The sequence below is a fragment of the Trachypithecus francoisi genome, unplaced genomic scaffold (genome assembly GCF_009764315.1).
Source record: "Trachypithecus francoisi isolate TF-2019V2 unplaced genomic scaffold, Tfra_2.0 Lachesis_group12, whole genome shotgun sequence".
In the NCBI taxonomy this organism is placed as follows: Eukaryota; Metazoa; Chordata; class Mammalia; order Primates; family Cercopithecidae; genus Trachypithecus; species Trachypithecus francoisi.
In genome coordinates, this window is record NW_022681457.1 from 118,662,181 (window position 1) to 118,684,149 (window position 21,969).

The following is a 21,969-nucleotide window of genomic DNA, read 5'->3' on the forward strand; positions in this document are numbered from 1 at the left end:
CACTACATTGAATAGGAGTGGTGAGAGAGGGCATCCCTGTCTTGTGCCAGTTTTCAAAGGGAATTTTTCCAGTTTTGCCCATTCAGTATGATATTGGCTGTGGGTTTGTCATAAATAGCTCTTATTATTTTGAGGTACGTTCCATCAATACCGAATTTATTGAGCGTTTTTAGCATAAAGGGCTGTTGAATTTTGTCAAAAGCCTTTTCTGCATCTATTGAGATAATCATGTGTGGTTCTGTCTTTGGTTCTGTTTATATGCTGGATTACGTTTATTGATTTGCGAATATTGAACCAGCCTTGCATCCCAGGGATGAAGCCCACTTGATCATGGTGGATAAGCTTTTTGATGTGCTGCTGAATCCGGTTTGCCAGTATTTTATTGAGGATTTTTGCATCAATGTTCATCAGGGATATGGTCTAAAATTTTCTTTTTTGTTGTGTCTCTGCCAGGCTTTGGTATCAGGATGATGTTGGCCTCATAAAATGAGTTAGGGAGGATTCCCTCTTTTCAATTGATTGGAATCGTTTCAGAAGGAATGGTACCAGCTCCTCTTTGTACCTCTGGTAGAATTCAGCTGTGAATCCATCTGGTCCTGGACTTTTTTTGGTTGGTAGGCTATTAATTATTGCCTCAATTTCAGACCCTGCTATTGGTCTATTCAGGGATTCACCTTCTTCCTGGTTTAGTCTTGGAAGAGTGTAAGTGTCCAGGAAATTATCCATTTCTTCTAGATTTTCTAGTTGATTTGCGTAGAGGTGTTTATAGTATTCTCTGATGGTAGTTTGTATTTCTGTGTGGTCCGTGGTGATATCCCCTTTATCATTTTTTATTGCATCTATTTGATTCTTCTCTCTTTTCTTCTTTATTAGTCTTGCTAGCGGTCTGTCAATTTTGTTGATTTTTTCAAAAAACCAACTCCTGGATTCATTGATTTTTTGGAGGGTTTTTTGTGTCTCTATCTCCTTCAGTTCTGCTCTGATCTTAGTTATTTCTTGCCTTCTGCTAGCTTTTGAATGTGTTTGCTCTTGCTTCTCCAGTTCTTTTAATTGTGATGTTAGGGTGTCAATTTTGGATCTTTCCAGCTTTCTCTTGTGGGCATTTAGTGCTATAAATTTCCCTCTACACACTGCTTTAAATGTGTCCCAGAGATTCTGGTATGTTGTATCTTTGTTCTCATTGGTTTCAAAGAACATCTTTATTTCTGCCTTCATTTCGTTATGTACCCAGTAGTCATTCAGGAGCAGGTTGTTCAGTTTCCATGTAGTTGAGCGGTTTTGATTGAGTTTCTTAGTCCTGAGTTCTATTTTGATTGCACTGTGGTCTGAGAGACAGTTTGTTATAATTTCTGTCTTTTTACATTTGCTAAGGAGTGCTTTACTTCCAATTATGTGGTCAATTTGGAATAAGTGCGATGTGGTGCTGAGAAGAATGTATATTCTGTTGATTTGGGGTGGAGAGTTCTATAGGTGTCTATTAGGTCCGCTTGGTGCAGAGATGAGTTCAATTCCTGGATATCCTTGTTAACTTTCTGTCTCGTTGATCTGTCTAATGTTGACAGTGGAGTATTGAAGTCTCCCATTATTATTGTATGGGAGTCTAAGTCTCTTTGTAAGTCTCTAAGGACTTGCTTTATGAATTTGGGTGCTCCTGTATTGGGTGCATATATATTTAGGAGAGTTAGCTCTTCCTGTTGAATTGATCCCTTTACCATTATGTAATGGCCTTCTTTGTCTCTTTTGATCTTTGATGGTTTAAAGTCTATTTTATCAGAGACTAGGATTGCAACCCCTGCTTTTTTTTGTTCTCCATTTGCTTGGTAGATCTTCCTCCATCCCTTTATTTTGAGCCTATGTATGTCTCTGCATGTGAGATGGGTCTCTGAATACAGCAGACTGATGGGTCTTGACTCTTTATTCAGTTGCCAGTCTGTGTCTTTCATTGGAGCATTTAGTCAATAACATTTAAGGTTAATATTGTTATGTGTGAACTTGATCCTGCCATTATGATATTAACTGGTTTTTTGCTCGTTAGTTGATGCAGTTTCTTCCTAGCCTCGATGGTCTTTACATTTTGGTATGTTTTTGCAATGGCTGGTACCGGTTGTTCCTTTCCATGTTTAGGGCTTCCTTCAGGGTCTCTTGTAAGGCAGGCCTGGTGGTGACAAAATCTCTAAGCATTTGCTTATCTGTAAAGGATTTTATTTCTCCTCACTGATGAAACTTAGTTTGGCTGGATATGAAATTCTGGGTTTAAAATCTTTTCTTTAAGAATGTTGAATATTGGCCCCCACTCTCTTCTGGCTTGTAGAGTTTCTGCCGAGAGGTCTGCTGTTAGTCTGATGGGCTTTCCCTTTGTGGGTAACCGACCTTTCTCTCTGGCTGCCCTTAAGATTTTTTCCTTCATTTCAACTTTGGTGAATCTGGCAATTATGTGTCTTGGAGTTGCTCTTCTCGAGGAGTATCTTTGTGGTGTTCTCTGTATTTCCTGAATTTGAATGTTGGCCTGCCCTACTAGGTTGGGGAAGTTCTCCTGGATGATATCCTGAAGAGTGTTTTCCAACTTGGTTCCATTTTCCCCCTCACTTTCAGGCACCCCAATCAGACGTAGATTTGGTCTTTTTACATAATCCCATACTTCTTGCAGGCTTTGTTCATTTCTTTTTCTTCTTTTTTCTTTTGGTTTCTCTTCTCGCTTCATTTGATTCATTTGATCCTCAATCGCTGATACTCTTTCTTCCAGTTGATCAAGTCGGTTACTGAAGCTTGTGGATTTGTCACGTATTTCTCGTGTCATGGTTTTCATCTCTGTCATTTCATTTATGACCTTCTCTGCATTAATTATTCTAGCTATCAATTCTTCCACTCTTTTTTCAAGATTTTTAGTTTCTTTGCGCTGGGTACGTAATTCCTCCTTTAGCTCTGAGAAGTTTGATGGACTGAAGCCTTCTTCTCATCTCATCAAAGTCATTCTCTGACCAGCTTTGATCCGTTGCTGGCGATGAGCTGCGCTCCTTTGCAGGGGGAGATGCGCTCTTATTTTTTGAATTTCCAGCTTTTCTGCCCTGCTTCTTCCCCATCTTTGTGGTTTTATCTGCCTCTGGTCTTTGATGATGGTGACGTACTGATGGGGTTTTGGTATAGGTGTTCTTCCTGTTTGATAGTTTTCCTTCTAATAGTCAGGACCCTCAGCTGTAGGTCTGTTGGAGATTGCTTGAGGTCCACTCCAGACCCTGTTTGCCTGGGTATCAGCAGCAGAGGTTGCAGAAGATAGAATATTGCTGAACAGCGAGTGTACCTGTCTGATTCTTACTTTGGGAGCTTTCTCTCAGGGGTGTACTCCACCCTGTGAGGTGTGGGGTGTCAGACTGCCCCTAGTGGGGGATGTCTCCCAGTTAGGCTACTCAGGGGTCAGGGACCCACTTGAGCAGGCAGTCTGTCCGTTCTCAGATCTCAACTTCCATGTTGGGAGATCCACTGCTCTCTTCAAAGCTGTCAGAGTCGTTTGGGTCTGCATAGGCCTCTGCTGCTTTCCCTGTTGTTTTTTTAGCTGCGCCCTGTCCCCAGAGGTGGAGTCTACAGAGACAGGCAGATTTCCTTGAGCTGCTGTTGCTCCACCCAGTTTGAGCTTCCCAGCGGCTTTGTTTACCTACTTAAGCCTCAGCAATGGCGGGCGCCCCTCCCCCAGTCTCGCTGGTGCCTTGCTGTTAGATTGCAGACTGCTGTGCTAGCAATGAGGGAGGCTCCGTGGCCATGGGAACCCTCCCGGCCAGGTGTGGGTATAATCTCCTGGTGTGCCCGTTTGCTTAAAGCGCAGTATTGGGGTGGGAATTACCCGATTTTCCAGGTGTTGTGTGTCTCAGTTCGCCTGGCTAGGAAAAGGGATTCCCTTCCCCCTTGCGCTTCCCAGGTGAGACAGTGCCTTGCCCTGCTTCAGCTCTCGCTGGTCAGGCTGCAGCAGCTGACCAGCACCGATTGTCCGGCACTCCCCAGTGAGATGACCCCAGTACCTCAGTTGAAAATGCAGAAATCACCGGTCTTCTGTGTCGCTCGCGCCGGGAGTTGGAGACTGGAGCTGTTCCTATTCGGCCATCTTGCTCCGCCCCCCCATAGCACTTTCTTTTCTTTTTTTAAGAGATAGGGTCTCACTGTGTTGCCCAGGCTGGAGTGCAATGGTACAGTCCTAGTTCATTGCAGCGTTGGACTCCTGGGCTCAAGTGATCCTCCCTCCTCAGCCTCCCAAGTAGCTGGGACTACAGGCATGCACCACCGCACCGAGCTCAATTTTTTTTATTTTGGTAGAGCTGGGGTTGGATATTTCTTGCTTTGGGTTGTAATCATGCTTGTTTACTTAATTTTCTAAGTAAGCCAAGGATTTGCTCTTTGGATCAGAGCGAGAACTGGCTTTCGCCGTGGGCGTTGAGTTGAGGTAGGATGGGTTAGCATCCTGCTTCATCACTGATCCCTGTGGGACTTCAGGCAAGTGATTTAAACTCCTTGATCCTAGAGGGTGAGGGATAAAGGACTACAAATTGAGGCCAGGTGCAGTGGCTCATGCCTGTAATCCCAGCACTTGGGGAGGCCGAGACGGGTGGATCACTTGAGGTCAGGAATTTGAGACCAGCCTGGCCAACAGGGTGAAACCCTGTCTCTACTAAAAATATAAAAAATAGCTGGGCGTGGTGGCACGCACCCATAATCCCAGCTACTTGGGAGGCTGAGGCTAGAGAATCGCCTTAGCTTGGTGGGGTGGAGGTTGCAGTGAGCTGAGATTCGCGCCACTGCACTCCAGCCTGGGTGATAGGGCAAGACTCTGTCTCAAAAACAAACAAACAAACAAACAAAAAATACCCTACAAATTGGGTTCAGTGTTTACTGCTCGGGTGATGGGTTCACCATAATCTCACAGATCACCACTAAAGAACTTCCTCATGTAACCGAATACCTGTTCCCCAAAAACCTATGGAAAAAAAAAAAGAAATTAATTTGCAAGAAAAAAAACTCCTCCTGACTTCATTCATTTCCTCATGAGAGATGGGAGTTTGCATCCCCTAAGTGCTGCTGGAGTATTAAGTCATGTGCTTTTCCGTAAGCAGGGACCCACTGGGCAGTAGTTTTTGTTCAACAAATGTTGGTTAAGGGTCTTCTGCGTGCCAGGCTGTGTTTAGGAGCTGGACGTGCAGAGATGGATAAGATGGTGTATTATCCTTTCAGCCAGGTTTAAAGTTTACATTTTTACTCCAAATGAGAGTTTCTCGACCTTGGCACTGCTGACATTGTGGGCTGGATAATTCGTGGGGCAGGAGGCTGTCCCTGTCCCTGTCATGATGCTTTGCTGTGGAAATGGACGGGCTCCCCTGATCCCTGCTGTCTTTGAGGGGTAGTGTCTGGGAAGCTGTCCGAACCTGCAGTGTGAGTCTGAGCCGGAGGGTAGGAACTGCATGAAGTCTCTGCATTATTTGCCTGGCTGAAGATATCCTGTTAAAGGCTTATGAAAACCGTTTTTTGGAAGGGACTCATTCTGTTCCTGCTCAGCTCCTCTCTGGCCTTGCGGCCCAGTGTCGTCTGAGGAGCCCAGGTCATGTAGGTGCCAGGTTGCGTGGCCGTGCTATTGGGGGTGCCCAGCTGCAACCTCTTCATCCAGGCACATCAGCAGAGGCCCAATTCCACTTCCATCACCGTGGGTGAAAAATGGAAACTTGGCCCCGAGGCAAAATGGTGTCTGTGGTTTTGAAGATGAAGGCATCAAGACGGGAGCATTTAAATGGTTTAGTAATCTGTTTATGCTGTCAAGGAGGAAACTTGACCAGTGCAGATGAGTGAGCTGCGATGCAGGGGTGACAGAGAGCCTGTCTCCTCTGTCTCAAGTGGCCTTCCCCTGCAGGCGATTTGATGGGCTTGACTTAACCTTTTAATCGTGCAATTTCAGTTGATGCAGAGAATGTTCCTTTCCAAATGTATGGCAGTGGCGTTCCTTAAGTTTCCCTAGACTGAAGGGCTTGTGTACAGGTATTCCTCAGCTGGGTGCTGCCTGGCTGAGTAAGGCGAGAATTGGGGTGGTCAGGCACTCGTGACCTGGTCGAATGTGACTTTGCCGGGATGACCCGAGGGGTGCAGCCATGCGTCTCAGTTGCTCGTAGTTTTGTGTGCCCCTGCCTCATCTGTCCTTTATGAAGCCTTCGAGGCTCGAGCTTCTTGAAAGCTGACTTATGTTTTCCAGGTTCCTTATAATTCTTTAGCTTGGGGCTGTTCCCACACTGGAGGGTCAGTAAATGATTTTTGGAAAAGAGCATATGTACTTATCAATCAGTAATTGTACTGGTACAACCGTCTGAACTTTTCAAACACAGTGCACTTGGAGTGGCTGACTCTTCGGATTAAAGATGGATTCTTCAGATTCTAAGGTTGGATCAGCTGAGACAAGCAGCTCTGGGGCTCTGTTGCTGCTGCTGTTGTTTTTGGCCTCACTGATTATTTTTAGTGGTAAACAGAAGGGAGAGGCATAGCCATAAACTTGTACTTGGGACATGTCTGTAGCCGCAGGTTCCACCCGGTTCAGGTAATTTCAAGGTGACCTCTAGGCTGGCAGATTGTTGTTGCTCTGTATCAGAGTTGAAAATGTTTGTTTTATTGCCAAGAGAAAAAGTGGGTAGTGTTCGTAAGACTGATATGCACAGGTATAAATAGGAAAGGTGAGATAATGACCAACTCGACTTTGCAGTGGGGCTTTTTAAAAGCAGTTCTTGAGTCTTGGAAACAAACATAATTCTCTCTTAGTCCAACCACCTGTCAGCTGTAAGTGGTCATTATTTCATCATATTGTAATAAAAGATAATAGAATAACGATTTATATCTCATGGCTGATGTTTTAATGCGTCTCTCTGTTATCCTAGGCTGACAATCTGTGATTACAGTAAACGTTTTCTCGGTGACACCATGGTAATGACTCGTTAATAGCAGGATTATTCCAAGTTTAAGTCATAGAGCAGAAGACCAGCCCTGGCTCTCCTTACCTCTTTCTGCCTTGGAGGGCGGGGCGGCCTCTGTGCTCAGCTAGTGACCTGTGCTTTGCCCCCCAGCTGGGGTGTTGGGGTATGGGTTATGGGTTCAGCACCACTCCTGATGCCTGGGGTTGACCATTCCCTGTTGATTACCAAAGTCAGTCGGTGTCTCTATCTTTGTCTACTGTGCTTATGACATTCCTTTTTTTTTTTTTTTTAAAGATAATATTGCACTCTGTTGCCCAGGCTGGAGTGCAGTGGCATGATCTCGGCTTATTGCAACCTCTGCTTCCCAGGCTCAAGTGATTCTCCTGTCTCAGCCTCCTAAGTAGCTGGGACCACAGGTGTGTGCCACCATGCCTGGCTAATTTTTGTATTTTTGGTGGGGATGGGGTTTTACTGTGTTGCCCAGGTGATCTTGAACTCCTGAGCTCAAGTGATCCTCCTGCTTCGACCTCCCAAAAGGGCTGGGATTACAGGTGCGAGCCACCACCCCAGGCCCCTTAATTTTAAATAAAAACAACTGCATTGAATTTAATGCAATAGAAAAGCAGCAGCAGAGTGAAGGTGCTTTCATTCCCAAGTGGGAGCGCCCATATGAGATGCGGAGAGGGGGTTGAGTCTCCTGTGCTGTCTTCCCAGGCCCCCTCTCCCTGGGCCTGGCAGGAAGGCGGAAGCAGAGGCTGGCCATTTCATGTTGGAAATGGAAAGGTGTGAGTGGAAAACCTTTTAAGATCAATTTGAATATCATCTACTTGACTTAGATCTTGAGAAATCCTTTAATAAAATGATCTCAAGGTGATTTTCGGCATAAAAAGGCTTGAGTCTTTTGGGCTCTGAACTGGGGATAATTATTTAGCACCTAAAGAAATACAAGGATTCTTCTTGTTAATAGTTTAAATACAGTTAGTTCAGATGGAACTCAAAATGGTTACGCACGAAGCAACACTGGGAAGGTGTGTTGTCCGTGTTGAGCGTCAGGCGATGCTGGGAGCGGGAGTTGATCAGCACGCATGTGTGTTTGTAGTGGTGGACGTGTTATGTCTTGGGCTGATCTAACTGTGGTCCTACCTGGTGTCCCCCTGCAGGGTTGGTGCATAGCCGCTCTAGCCCCTTTTCTGCTGTAGTGGGCCTGGGGTCTGTTGGTGTTTCTTGTGGTGGAATTCCTAGGGGATGGAAAGTTCCTGGAGCAGAAGCAGCAGATGTCTGATGTCCTGGATGTTGGGTGCTCTCGAATAAGGAGCTCTGACACCAGTGTTCGAGTCTGAGGGAGTTACCTCAGTGTGCCTGCTTCCCTGGCATCCTGCAGAGATACGGTGCACTACATGAGGGCATGGTAGAGGGTTCCAGATGCTGTGGCACGTGTAGGAAGGTGGTCTCGGGGGTGGGGACAGCACCCATGTCCTCTTTGTGTGTGTCCTGATCACTCAGACCGTCCTCTGGCTTCTGTTCTGCAGCCCTTGTATTTTCACACATCCTTAAACCACCCTCATATCGTGGCTGTGGTGGAAGTGGTCGCTGAGGGCAAGAAACGGGATGGGACCCTCCAGACATCGTCCTGTGGATTTGGAATTCTTCAGATCTTCAGCAACCAACTGAACTCCCCTACCTCTGCTTCCCAGGACAAAAGGTACCTGCCTTGTTTCTACAACCGGGGGTTTGCCAGTGTCTGTCGGGGTTTTTTGTTTTTATTTTTTTTTTGAGATGGAGTCTCACTCTGTCGCCCAGGTTGGAGTGCGGCAGCATGATCTCGGCTCACTGCAAGCTCCGCCTCCTGGGTTCACGCCATTCTCCTGCCTCAGCCTCCCGAGTAGCTGGGACTATAGGCGCCCGCCACCATGCCTGGCTAATTTTTTGTATTTTTTTTTTTTTTTTTAGTAGAGACGGGGTTTCACCATGTTAGCCAGATGGTCTCGATCTCTTGACCTCGTGATCCGCCTGCCTTGGCCTCCCAAAGTGCTGGGATTACAGGCATGAGCCACCGTGCACGGCCTTTCTTTTGAGACAGAGTGTCATCTGTCAACCAGGCTTGAGTTCAGTGGTGTAATCTCAGCTCACTGCAACCTCCACCTCCCGGGTTCGAGTGATTCTTGTGTCTCAGCCTCCCAAGTAGCTGGGATTACAGGTGCCACACCTGGCTGATTTTTGTATTTTTATAGAGATGGGGTTTTGTCATGTTGGCCAGGGTGGTCTCGAACTTCTGACCTCAAGTGATGCACCTCCTACCACACCCGGCTGATTTTTGTACTTTTAGTAGAGATGGGGTTTTGCGCCTGGCCAAATTCCAGCATCTTTCTATGGTGGTGTAACTCCTTGTCTTATGGTGGCAGTAGAAAGCCGTACAGTTGTCATCTAAAGTTGTGTATCCATAATAGCATAGTGTGGGATGTTTCTTGCTTGGGGGTTTGCCTTTTATTTTTTTCTTCGAGACAGGGTCTTGCTCTGTCACCCAGGCTGTAGTGCATGGTGCAATCTTGGCTCACTGCAACCTCCACTTCCAGGCTCAAGCAATTCCTGTGCGTCACCCTCCCAAGCAGCTGGGATTACAGGTGTGTGCCACTACGCCTGGCTAATTTTTGTATTGTTAGTAGACACGGGGTCTCTCTATGTTGCCCAGGCTGGTCTTGAACTCCTGGGCTCAAGAGATCTGCTTGCCTCCAGCCACCCAAAGTGTTGGGATTACAGACGTGAGCCACTGCGTCCGACTGGGTTTGCCGTTTCTAAGTGACTTAAGGAATTGTTCTTTAGGCCGGAGTAAGGGCTGGCCTTGGCCATGAGTGATGAATTTGAGGTAGGATGGATGTGGGCCAAAATCCTACTCTAGCCCTGATTCTCTGTGGGACTTTAGGCAAGTGATTTGAGCTCTTGGGCCCTGAAGTTATTCATCTGTATATGAGGGGTAATGATAATGCATATCTCGTAAGTTCTGCTTGAATATTGAGCGATGTGGTTTTCACAGGTACCTGGCGGACAGTAGATGTTCATTCAGCACATGCTAGCTGAGTGTCTGCCACGTGCCAGGCTCTGTGTAGGAGCCCATACGGGTGGATAGGCTGGCACATCATCCTTTCAGCCAGGGTTAAAGCCTACATGTTTACTCCAAATCAGGGTTTCTCAAGCTTGGCACCACTGACTTTGGAATGGATGATTCTTTGCTGTCACGGGGCTGTCCTCTGTGCTGTAGGATGTTTAGCAGCATCCCTGGCAACCCACTAGATGCCAGGGCACCCCCTCCCTGCCCCCTGGCCCAGTTGTGACAAACGAAAAAAAAAGTCTCCAGACATTGTCACATGTGCCCTAGGGAGCAGAATCATCACTGGTTGAGAAGCTCTGCTCCAGACATACAGCTGTGGAAACTCCTTAGATGTTGTGTTTCTTGAGACATTTTAGAGTTTTACACATTTCCATGGTGTTTTCCAGGAAAGCTCCTCGGTTCTCAGGCTGCCTTGGGTTGGGGCTGCATGTGTGCCAGAGATGCTTGACCATGAGCACCGAGGGCTTGGGGAGTGGAGCTGCTGCTGCTGCTGGCCTCAGCTGCCTCTGCCTTCCACAGAGGATGGGGCTGGCGGCGTTTAGAAAGCTCTGGTGGGCTTGGTGGTGGCCAAGGCCTCCATGTGCTTTCCTTCTGAGAAGTGTGCATGTGGCTGACGAGTGTTCTCTGGGTCCTGTCTTCCAGGTTGCGGCTGTACCATGGCACCCCCAGAGCCCTCCTGCACCCGCTTCTCCAGGACCCCACAGAGCGTAAGAGCCAGGCCTGGCCTTGGCAGCACTCGCTGCTCTTGTGCCTTCCCTGAGTGTTCCCTACTTTTAGCTCTGAATGGGATCTTTCTCAGTGTAAACCACTGTCCGCTTAGCTAATTTATCTGAGAGGTTTGGGCAGATGTTTTGTGGCCTTGGACTTCTGGCAGAAAGTAAAGAATTGAAACACCAGCCCTGAGGGAGGGCATTGCTTTGTGGGAAGGAGCACAGGAGGGCCTGTGAGAGCCTCCTGGAGGGAGGGGAACAGCTCTGCTCACCAGATGGAGTAGTAGCTCTCCGTCACCAGCCACTGACTGTCTGAAACCTCTGACCGCACAGTCATGGGTTATCTCCAGCATGGCAAGGCCCCATGGCTGAGAGGCCGCCTTAGAGCAGAGCAGGGTTTGGTGGGGAGCTTCCTGCTGTTCCTCTCTGACCAGCCATTCCCAGGCAGCCAGAGGGAGCCATTTGGGAGGAATGGGGATGACGGTCTGCTCTGCTGCTGCCTGCCTGGAGGATGACAGGAAGGGCGTGTGGTGGGAGGGGTGGGGGTGGGCTAGAAGGACATCAGGGAGGCTCAGAGCACAGAGGCTGTGCTTGCCCAGCAGTTGGGAGAGTGTGGGTGGGGAAGAGTGGCTGGAGGTGGATCTGTTGGGGAGGGTGACTTTCTGTCTCTTCGAGGTGAGATGCTGCCTAGATTCCTCGAAGGGGATGCCATGTGTGCCTCATGGCTTATGTTAAAAGTCAAACCTGGCCGGACACCGTGACTCAGGCTTGTAATTTCAGCACTTTAGGTGGCTGAGGCAGGTGGATCACTTGAGCTCTCAGGAGTTTGAAACCAGTCTGGGCAACATAGTAAGACCCTGTCTGTATAGAAAATACAAAAACTTAGCCAGGTGTAGTGGTATGTGCTTGTAGTTACAGCTCCTTAGGAGGCTGAGGTGGGAGAATCACTTCGCCCAGTAGGCAGAGATTACAGTGAGGTGAGATTGCACCACTGCACTCCAGCCTGGGTGACAGTGAGACCCTGTCTCAAAAATGAAACCAAAACATCAAACCCACTCCCTTTGCCCCTCACAGGTCTTGGTGACAGTCTCATGATAGGAGATGTCAGCTGAAGAGTGATGAGGTTCCTGTGACTGGAAAGGAGAGCTTTGTTTCTCATAAAGGGCTGCAGCCTGCAGGTGGCCTTTCTGATAGGCTGGGAAGTGTAGCCTCCAGCCAGAAGCCAGAAACAGACCCTTTGAGAGAGGGGCAGAGGGAAGAGGAATTTCTGCTGAGTGGGGGCTGAGTCTGCTTATTTTAATAAACCCAGGAGGAGTCATGCGTGTTTACGAGAGAAGCATGCATGTGCGTGGCTGAGTCCCATGCTGCTTCGTGGGACATGTATTCAAAACATGGCACTAGCAGGACCCAAGGGGGAAGTTCTCGGCCCCCGACGTCAAAAGGCAAAGCAGAGAACATGAAAGCCCTCCCTGCATGCCTTCCGTGGGCTATCCAGAAGAGGGGCAGCGGCGGGCGATCAGTGGCCAGCAGCAGCGGTGGAGTCTCTAGAAGGGCTGGTTCCAGTCCTGAGGGAAGAAAGGCTTACGGTGGTTAGCTTAGGCTTGGGCATATGGAGGCCTGTCTGATCCCCCTCCTGTCACTCCCGGAATTCAATTTTCAAGGCCGCTGTGGAGTCCTCTAGGCCAAGAGGAGGTCCCTTCACTCTACTGGGGGCTCAGGATTTTATTTTTAGTTTGCTGAGAACAACCAGTCAGGAACTTCATTTCATTGCTAAAGATTGACTTTTAGGTTATTTTTCAATTGAATCTAATTATTCATATGCCAGGATTTTCTCTTTCGGAAGTATCCTTAGAACAAAGTAGACAGCCACCATGTTCGCTCCACGTCCACAGTCCGCACGACTGGGTCGGGCCGGGAGGGTGGGACTCCAGGCACGCCGACGCAGATCATAATGTGCTCTTCCAGGCATGACTTGTACAGAACACGCAGCAGTCTTCTCTTGGAGAGTGGATGTTAGCATTATAATGATATGCTAATAGTCTAAAGGCAGCTGGGGCTCACCCGTTCTAGTTTGCACCAGTTTCGTGGGGCTCTGTCTTTCTCTGGTATTTGGTCAGGGGTCAAGAAACTCTGGTGGCATCCTTGTCATCTGGTTCCTTTAAAGCAGCTGTACCCATAGATAAAGGGACTGAAGGAAAACAGTGAGAAAAAGGAACTTTTGCTGTTATTTCATCAGGGCTGCCCTGGTAACAGACCCTTCCGGGGTCTTTTTACGGACACAGAAGCTAATGCGAATGGTCGGTATTGCATCTGATGCTTGACCTCTTCTTACTCACTGTTCACACCTTGCTTTCTTCCCTTACAATTTGTCTAGAAGAATGTTTTCTATCAGTACACAAAAAGCACTCATTCTTTTTACAGCTCTGTGGTATTTTGTGGAATCGATGTTTCATCCATGATGGATTGAATAGATCTCCTTACCGACCCTTAGGTGGTTCTGTAAGAAAAGGGGGGGCCAGGCGCGGTGGCTCACGCCTGTAATCCTAGCATTTGGGGAGGCCGAGGCAGGCAGATCACCTGAAGTCAGGAGTTTGAGACCAGCCTGGTTAACATGGCGAAACCCTGTCTCTGCTAAAAACACAGAAATCAGCCGGGTGTGAGGGCGAGTGCCTGCAATCCCAGCAACTGGGGCGGCTGAGGCAGGAGAATCGCTTGAACTCAGGAGGCGGAGGTTGCAGTGAACCGAGATCATGCCACTGCACTCCAGCCTGGGTTACAGTGAGATTCCATCTCAAAAAAAAAACAAAGAAAAGGTTGGAAACCCCGTTGCGGTGGGCGTCCGCCCTTCCCCTGAGCGTATGTGTGAACTCGTAGGGCATACTCCTGAAGCGGGTGGCTGGGTCTGAGGTCTGCGCATTTGGAGTCTTCCCCTATTTCTCCTGTGTGTCCTCCTGGAGAGGTTGTGACTCCTGACCAGCCACCCGGGTCAAATGCCTTTAGCAGTATTTTAAATTTTAAAGTAAGCAGATTCCATGTTTGAAGTGGTTAGATACTAAAACAATACAGTTTTTCACCAATTTCTTTCTTTTCTTTTTCTTTTTTTTGAGATGGAATCTCCCTCTGTCACCCGGGCTGGATTGCAGTGGTGTGATCTCGGCTCACTGCAACCTCTGCTTCCCAGGTTCAAGCGATTCTCCCGCCTCAGCATCCCAAGTAGCTGGGATTACAGGCATGCGCGACCATGCGGGTAATTTTTGTATTTTTAGTAGAGACAGGGTCTCACCATGTTGGTCAGGCTGGTCTCTAACTCCTGACCTCAGGTGATCCACCTGTGCTAGAATTACAGGTGTGAGCCACTGTGGTGGACCTAGTTTTTCACTAATTTCTTTTTCTAATAATACACTAGTTCATATTTAGCTCTTTCTTTTTTTTTTTTTGAGACGGAGTCTCGCTCTGTCGCCCAGGCGGGAGTGCAGTGGCCGGATCTCAGCTCACTGCAAGCTCCACCTCCCGGGTTCACACCACTCTCCTGCCTCAGCCTCCCGAGTAGCTGGGACTACAGGCGCCCGCCACCTCACCCGGCTAGTTTTTTTGTATTTTTTAGTAGAGATGGGGTTTCATCGGGTTAGCCAGGATAGTCTCGATCTCCTAACCTCGTGATCCGCCCATCTCGGCCTCCCAAAGTGCTGGGATTACAGGCTTGAGCCACTGCGCCCGACCTGCTCTTTATGAAATCAGAAAATGAATGAGCTGAACTTGTGACTCTCAGTAGCTGTCCCTGGCCCGGCCACAGCCAGGACTTGAGCCGCCTGAGACCACGTGCATGCCCTGTGCCTCGGGAAGTGGTGGACTTCCTGTCACTGGAGAAAATCAGGCCTGAGCAAGATTGGCCATTTGGTGGGAATGTGAAGAGGGCAGCCCAGGCCCAGTGTTTTGGGGGTGTGCCTCTCCCCACACCCTCATTTCTGGAGATACTATTCCTTCCCCCGTCAGGGCCTGCCCCCACTGCGGTGCAGCCACACTCCTCCTGGGTGTCATTTCTCCGGGGGCTTTCCTTCATGCCCTTTTTCCTCCTCGCGTTTCCCCTCGTGCTTTACCCACACCTGTCCCGAGGTTTGGCTCCAGTTCTCCCGTGCGCTATGGGTATCCGCGTGTTGGGTCTTAGCCGTCACCCCAGGAAAGTGGCACCTCCCTGAGGACAAGGCTCCGTCTCTGATGCTGCTGACCTCCCTCCAGTGCTGCCCTGCTCCTTTTGGGGCTTGGTGGATACAAGTGCTGACAGGCAAAGGCAGGCAGGCAGGCCTTGGGCCAGGGTGTCCTCCAGGCCCCTCTGATGGCAGGGACCAGCGAGACCTGGGGAAACCACACAGCCCATGCCTGTCTGTGCTCTCAGGAGACTGAGGGAAGTAGTGGGTGGGAGAGATTTTATGCTGGATTAAAAACTGCACCTCCAGGCCAGGTGTGGTGTCTTATGCCTGTAATCTCAGCACTTTGGGAGGCCAAAGTGGGAGGATCACTTGAGCCCAGGACTTTGAGGCTCCGGGGAGCTACGATTATACCACTGCTCTCCAGCTTGGGCAAACAGAGCGAGACCCTGTCTCTAAAAACAAAAACAAAAACAACAAAAATAAAGAAAAATCAAAAAAATGTTTAAATTGTGACTTTCCCAGAGAAGGTTATTGAAGGCCAATGCCTTTCACTTTGAGGCTGAACAGAGCACTACTACACTCTCCCTAGAAAAGTCCCTTTCCTGTTTGTGGCATTTCTAACATTCTCTGTTTATTGGCTGGTTTGACTGGAAGTGCCTTTACTTTCAGCTATCAATTGATCACATTGGTATTTTCTTCCCCAGAAAACAAACACATGACCCTCATTGAGAACTGCAGCCTGCAGTACACGCTGAAGCCACACCCGGCCCTGGAGCCTGCGTTCCACCTTCTTCCTGAGAACCTTCTGGTGTCTGGTCTGCAGCAGATCCCTGGCCTGCTTCCAGCTCATGGAGAATCTGGTAAGGGCATCTTTGATTCTCTCCACTTGGTGAGTCGAGTCTGTTCTAGTTCACAGTGAAACCTCGAAGGCACTGGGCTCTTCCGGGGGCAGCGTGGGCCGAGTGCCCCTCTGCAGCTCAGCAGCACGGCCTGGCGGGGGATTGTTGGAGGTGGCGGAGGAGGATGGAATGGCAGTCTAGTTTCCGTTTTCCTCCTAAATAGTGTCTCACATCCTTCAAGTCATTTCTGGCTTCTTTCATCGGGACAATGCTTTCGTAGGAGACAGAGTTCAAGTCTGTGTGACCGTAGCCAGGAAGACCACTGTGGCTGGATCTCACCCATATGGCATCACATCAGTGACCTGATGGTGATGGTGATAATTAAGGTAAAATAAGGATAACATATTTTACATTAGCCCTTTGACCATCTTAGCCCTTTTAAGATGGCCAGTTCAGTGGCAATAAGTACATTCACATTGTAGTGCAGCCAGCAGCACCATCCATCCCCAAGCTCTTTCCTCTTTCCTGGCTGAAGCTCCTTCGCATTCAACACGGACTCCCTATTCCCCACTCCCCCAGCCCCTGGCAGCCGTCCTTCGCTTTTTGTCTTCATGATTTCAGTGACTCCAAGGACCTCATACGGCTGGGATTGTGTCCAGAATTGGTTCCTTTTGGTGGGTTCTTGGTCTCACTGACGTCAAGAATGAAGCCGCAGACCCTCGCGGCAGTTCTTAAAGATGGTGTGTCTGGAGTTTGTTCCTTCCGATGTTCAGATGTGTCTGGAGTTTGTTCCTTCTGGTGGGTTCGTGGTCTCGCTGACTTCAGGAGTGAAGCCGCAGACCTTGGCAGTGAGTGTTACAGCTCTTAAAGGTGGTGCGTCCAGGGTTGTTCGTTCCTCCTGGTGGGGGTTGGTGGTCTCGCTGGCTTCAGGAGTGAAACTGCAGACCTTCGCGTTGAGTGTTACAGCTCATAAAGGTAGTGTAAACCGCGTTGAGTGTTACAGCTCATAAATGTAGTGTAAACCCAAAGAGTGAGCAGCAGCAAGATTTATTGGAAGAGCGAAAGAACAAAGCTTCCACAGCGTGGAAGGGGACCTGAACAGGTTGCCGCTGCTGGCTCGGTTGGCCTGCTTTTATTCCCTTATTTGGCCCCATTCACATCCTGCTGATTGGTCCGTTTTACAGAGTGCTGATTGGTCCATTTTACAGAGTGCTGATGGGTCCATTTTACAGAGTGCTGATTGGTGCATTTACAATCCTTTAGCTAGACACAGAGAGCTGATTGGTGCATTTACAATCCTTTAGCCAGACACAGAAGTTCTCCAAGTCCCCACCCGATTAGCTAGACACAGAGTACTGATTGCTGTGTTTACAAACCTTTAGCTAAATACAGAGTGCTGATTGGTGTGTTTACAATCCTTTAGCTAGACAGAAAAGTTCTCCAAGTCCCCACCCGACCAGAAGCCCAGCCAGTTTCACCTCTCAGGATCATGCAGTCCTTGTCCTTCAGTGGCTGGCATTCTTTAGGAAGAGAGGGGAATTGCTCTGTTAGTTCATCCTAAGAGTGAAATGTCTTCAAGGTTCTGAGCGGAATGTTTTCGAGGTTCATCCATGTTATAGCATGTGTCCCAGTTTCCTTCCTTTTCATCTTAAGGCTGAATGATATTCCGGTCTATGGATGGACCATGTTCTGCCGATTGTTTCAGCAGTTAACGCTTGAGTTGCTTCCACCTTCTGGCTGCTGTGAACATGGGTGTCCAGTGACTTGAGGAGTTTTGGAAACTGAAATTCATGTTAAAGGACAAGGGCTCTGTCTTGGTGTGGTTTTCAGAAGTTGAATCTCTGGTAGTGGAATTGGGTCGACCCCAGCAGCCATGGGAGTGTTGGGGGTGTGCTCTGCTGTAGGAATCTGCTGGATGGTCCTCATGGCCTGGGCCCATGCTTGTTCCAGGCACTTCTGGAGGCTTTTGTGTGGCTTTCTTGAGGAGTCCAGGAGAAGGAACACACCAGCCTCATTCTACCTGTCATGTGCTGGAGATTTCCTGGCACCACCAGAACCTTGGGTGTCTTGGGTGACTGACTCCCTGCTGGGATCCAGGAAGAGCAGGATTTAACCTTGTGTGTGAGGGACGGGGACCGAGAGCAGTGCTGTGCTGAGAGTTTGGCTCATTCTGGACCCTGAAGAAAAGGATGCAGCTCGGCTCCAGCACAGGTCCCTGGTTGTTGGCGATGACAGCCCTGTGCGTCGCACAGGCATTCTGGTTGGTGCCAGGGTGTAGATGTTATTAGCTGAGTTAATTAATTTCTTGGATGGGTCTATTGTGGACATCATCACTGTGAAGTCACTGTTTTTCCAGCATTCCAGGGAGGAGAGGTTGAGAAATGAGAAGGGAGGAAGGAACTCTGAACAGGAGCAGCAAGTGTGGGACCCCAGTCTGGGTCTGTCCTGGCTCACTGTGCTGTAAGTGCTCTCCACACCCGCTTCGGGGTGTCTTATTACCCCTGTAATCTGCCTGCAATCCTCTGAAAGGAAGAGGGAGATAGAGGGAAGGCATCATTGTCACTGCTGTTGAGTTGAGCCAAGAGAACATGAAAACCTGTGTCTGGCTCTGAGACCTGGGCTGTAGCTTATCCTTCTGGCCCCTGCTCTGCTGGCCAGGGAGGGCCCTGTAGGCCCCGCTGTGAGACGTAGCCTAGTTGATACTGATCTTCAGGACTAGCTGTGAGACATCACCTGGCGGATACTGATCTTCAGGACTAGCTGTGAGACATCACCTGGTGGATACTGATCTTCAGGACTAGCGGTGTGCTGCTTTCGAGTCGGCTGTGTGGGTCTTACTGCCTGGGATCTTGGAGCGGGAGGGGTAGTCATCACTTTGTGACTTGCTCATGGGTGTCGGTAGAACTGCAGACCAACAGAAATAGCTGCAGGTCACTGTGGACTAGCTCAGCCTCATGACTAGGACTGCAAATGAGAAGCTGTGGTGCCCCAAGAGGACAGGCCTGGTTTTGTTCCCAGTGTCTTATGTCCAGCTGGGGCCAAGGGGGCCACGAGATGGGAGATAGAGTTTTGGATTAAAGAGCATGAGCCTAGGGTGCATGATTCCTGCTCCTCATTCTTAAAGGCCACGCTTTGGGAGAGGCCTGGCCCGTTGGCCTCAAGTCGGCCTTCCAGGTATGGAGCAGCCGGCCCGTCACCAGGGCGCTGAACAAATGCAGGCAGTGCGTAGAACATTGCAAAATGAAAGACATTTTATGCTGCTGGTGTTGAAAATTGAGTGAGCAGAGGATCTGAGGGCAGGGCAAGCACACACCATGGTGTCTGGGGGGAGGGATGGAGGGAAGTGAACTGACCGACTGCACCAGGTGAGGGCCGCACGCGCCCTTTGGAGAGAAAGGACAGGTATCTCAGCAACACCTGCCACACCCCTGCCGCCCCTGCCCCCGCTCCCAGAGTTGTTTTAGGAGAGAAACACAATTTGCCCAGCCTTTCTGTTGTGTTTGGGGTGCCAGTGCTGTGTGGGCCCTGAGACTACTTTCTTTTCATTTTACTTCTTAAACTTTTGAAATTATTTATATAATGACAGTCAGATTCTTCTCTAATTCTTTTTTTTTGAGACAGGGTCTGGCTCTGTTGTTCAAGCTGGAGTGCAGTGGCACAATCTTGGTTCACTGCACACTCTGCCTCCCACGCCCAAGTCATTCTCCTACCTCAGCCTCCTGAGTAGTAAGGACTATAGGCGTGTGCCACTGTGCCTGGCTTTTTTTTTTTTTTTTTTTTTTTTTTTTTGAGACAGTCTTGCTCTGTTGCCCAGGCAGGAGTACAGTGGCACAATCTCAGCTCACTACAACCTCTGCCTTCCGGGTTCAAGTGATCCTCCTCCCTCAGCCTCCTGAGTAGCTGGGATTACATGCGTTAGCCACCATGCCCAGCTAAGTTTTATATTTTTAGTAGAGATGGGGTTTCACCACGTTGGCCAGGCTGGTCTTGAACTCCTGACCTCAGGTGATCCACCCACCTCAGCCTCCCAAAGTGCTGGGATTATAGGCATGAGGCATGGCGCCTGGCCTCCAGCTAATTTTTGTATGTTTTGTAGAGACAGGGCTTCTCTGTGTTGCCCAGGCTGATCTCGAACTCCTGAGCTCAAGCATCAAGGAATCCGCCCACCTTGGCCCCCCAGAGTGCTGGGATTACAGACATGTGCCACTGGGCCTGGTCTTGAGGCTGATTTCTGACAGCTGTTCCTGGCCAGTGCCAACATAGCTTGTCTGTTGTGTGCCCCTTTTATACAATGCTAAATACCATTTTAAAACCACAAAGTTCATGTGTATTCAATACATTTAGTAAAAACTGAAAGTCTTCCCTTCTAGTCTAACTCCGTGGAGAAAACCAGTGCTCATAACTTGGTGTATACTTTTTACCTATTCACTAATTCATTCATTTATTCATTGATTTATTTAACAAATATTTATTGAGTAGACACTGTGAAGCAGGCCCTGGGCTACGTGCTGAGGATGTTCCTTTGCACTCTTAGGAGATAGGCCATCGATCTCTCTTGAATGGATTTTGGTAGTAGTAGACTTCAAATCTAACCACAGTCACCGAAGGCAATAGAAGGTGTTTTAGAATAAACCTGGACTAGCTCAAAGTCATTTTCATTCCTACTTAAATCATTCCTAAATTTAGTTTTCATTCTCCTGCCACTGTTACAGTGTTTTTGTTTTTTGAGGTGCATTCTGGTGAATTAAATATCCTTAGCAGAAGAGCTGTGTGCCCTGGAGGCTGTGGTCTGTGGGAGCCTGTTAGGGCCTAGGGGAATCTCAGGGGCTCTCCAATGGAAGTCAGTGGGAAGGGGGTTCTTGCTTGTGAAGCATTTGCTGGCAACCCCTATTTTCTCTGTAGTGTGCTTGTGGGGGTCCCAGAATAAAATGGATTGTTGTAGAGTGGGGTGTGTTTTTCCTTAGGATCAATGCTGTTATTGGGAATTCCATTCCTAGCCAGAGACTTGGCAGCAGATACATTAACGGTGGGCCAAGCTACAGAGCGTGAAGGGCAGAACGCCTCCACTGCCGTGGGGGTCACTTCTGCCATGGTGGGGTTCGTGTCTGTCTTGGTTGCTGCTGTTGGTTGGTTGGTTGAATGAGTGAGTGAAAGGATGAATGCTTTCAGATAGTAAAAGGATGCTTGTTGGGTTATGCTGGAGGCTGACAGACCTGTGGCGGGTGTGTGTTCCACATCTAGCCACGATGTGAGCTCGGGGCAGGTTTCCCAGCCTCTCCAATTCTTCGCTTTTGTTTTTCCTTTATAAAATGGGCACAATAATAGGGCCTGCTCATAAAGATGTATTTGGGGAGAAAATGAGATGGATTGGTAAAGCACTAGCGTCTTCATCATGAAAGTTGTGTCTTAAATTCAGCCCAGATCCAAGCCTCCTACAGTAGAGCGTCCTGGGAGGTCTGATCTCTTTGCCCTTTGCTAGCCCTTCAGATGTGCAAAGGCAGCATTCAGCACCAGGCCCAGCTGTGTTTTTGTCCAGGTCTGGCATCTCGAGGGTCACAAAGTAACTTGGTGGCTGAGCCAGGCTTGGGCTTAGGTGCTTTACTCCAGAGCCCATGATGCTTGCAAGACATGGCCTGCCAAGCCGGCTGAATGAGGATACCCAGGCTTGTCTGGCTTCCCTGGGCCCTCCAGGATCTGGAAGGTTCTACTCACTGCAGATGTAGCTTCTCAGTCTGGCTGTCCTGACAGGAACCCATCTTTCCTCCCCTCATGACTTCCCGTGCGTGGGACTTGCATCTTCAGCTCTCTGTGCAGACCAGAGTCACAACTATTGGAATGGCCATTGGGCCCGGGGGTGCGTGTGCACCTTGGTCATGGGGTGGCCACACAGAACCTGCTTTTTTCCCAGCCTGGGCCACTTCCAGGAGCACCGACTTCTCCCCCTCCCAGATGCCTAGTGATCCTGATCCCTCCACTGAGTTGCCGCCTCTTGAGATGGGGCACCCATGGCACACAAGTGATCCTTCCTAAAGGAAGTTGGTCTGGTAAATGGCCATTGTCCTCTGTTATTTTAGTTTATGTCATCCCCCCACCCCAGCTTTTTGAAACATTCTGTTAAAATGTTTCTTGGCGCACTGCAATTGTATGTATTTGTGGGGAACAGTTTGATGTTTCAGTACACGTGTGTGTTGTAGAGTGATCAAATGAGAGTACTAGCATGATCGTGATCTCCCACAC

General features: G+C 48.9%; 1 protein-coding gene across 12 annotated transcripts in view; it reads left to right on the plus strand.

The window, feature by feature from the left end:
* Window positions 1-21,969, plus strand: part of NPHP4 (nephrocystin 4) — a 143,358-nt gene that overhangs the window by 22,446 nt on the left and 98,943 nt on the right. For 10 of the 12 annotated variants that reach the window (XR_004441133.1, XR_004441135.1, XR_004441131.1 and 7 more), the window contains exons 4-6: window positions 8,459-8,631; window positions 10,678-10,742; window positions 15,598-15,753. Coding sequence is in view for 7 of the 12 variants with exons in the window: in XM_033228611.1 (XP_033084502.1) it covers window positions 8,459-8,631; window positions 10,678-10,742; window positions 15,598-15,753 (394 nt within the window). In the remaining 5 variants the exon portion in view is untranslated. Of the gene's footprint in view, window positions 1-8,458; window positions 8,632-10,677; window positions 10,743-15,597; window positions 15,754-21,969 lie in introns of those variants that run through there. The other 2 variants (XM_033228616.1, XM_033228618.1) reach the window with 2 other exon arrangements.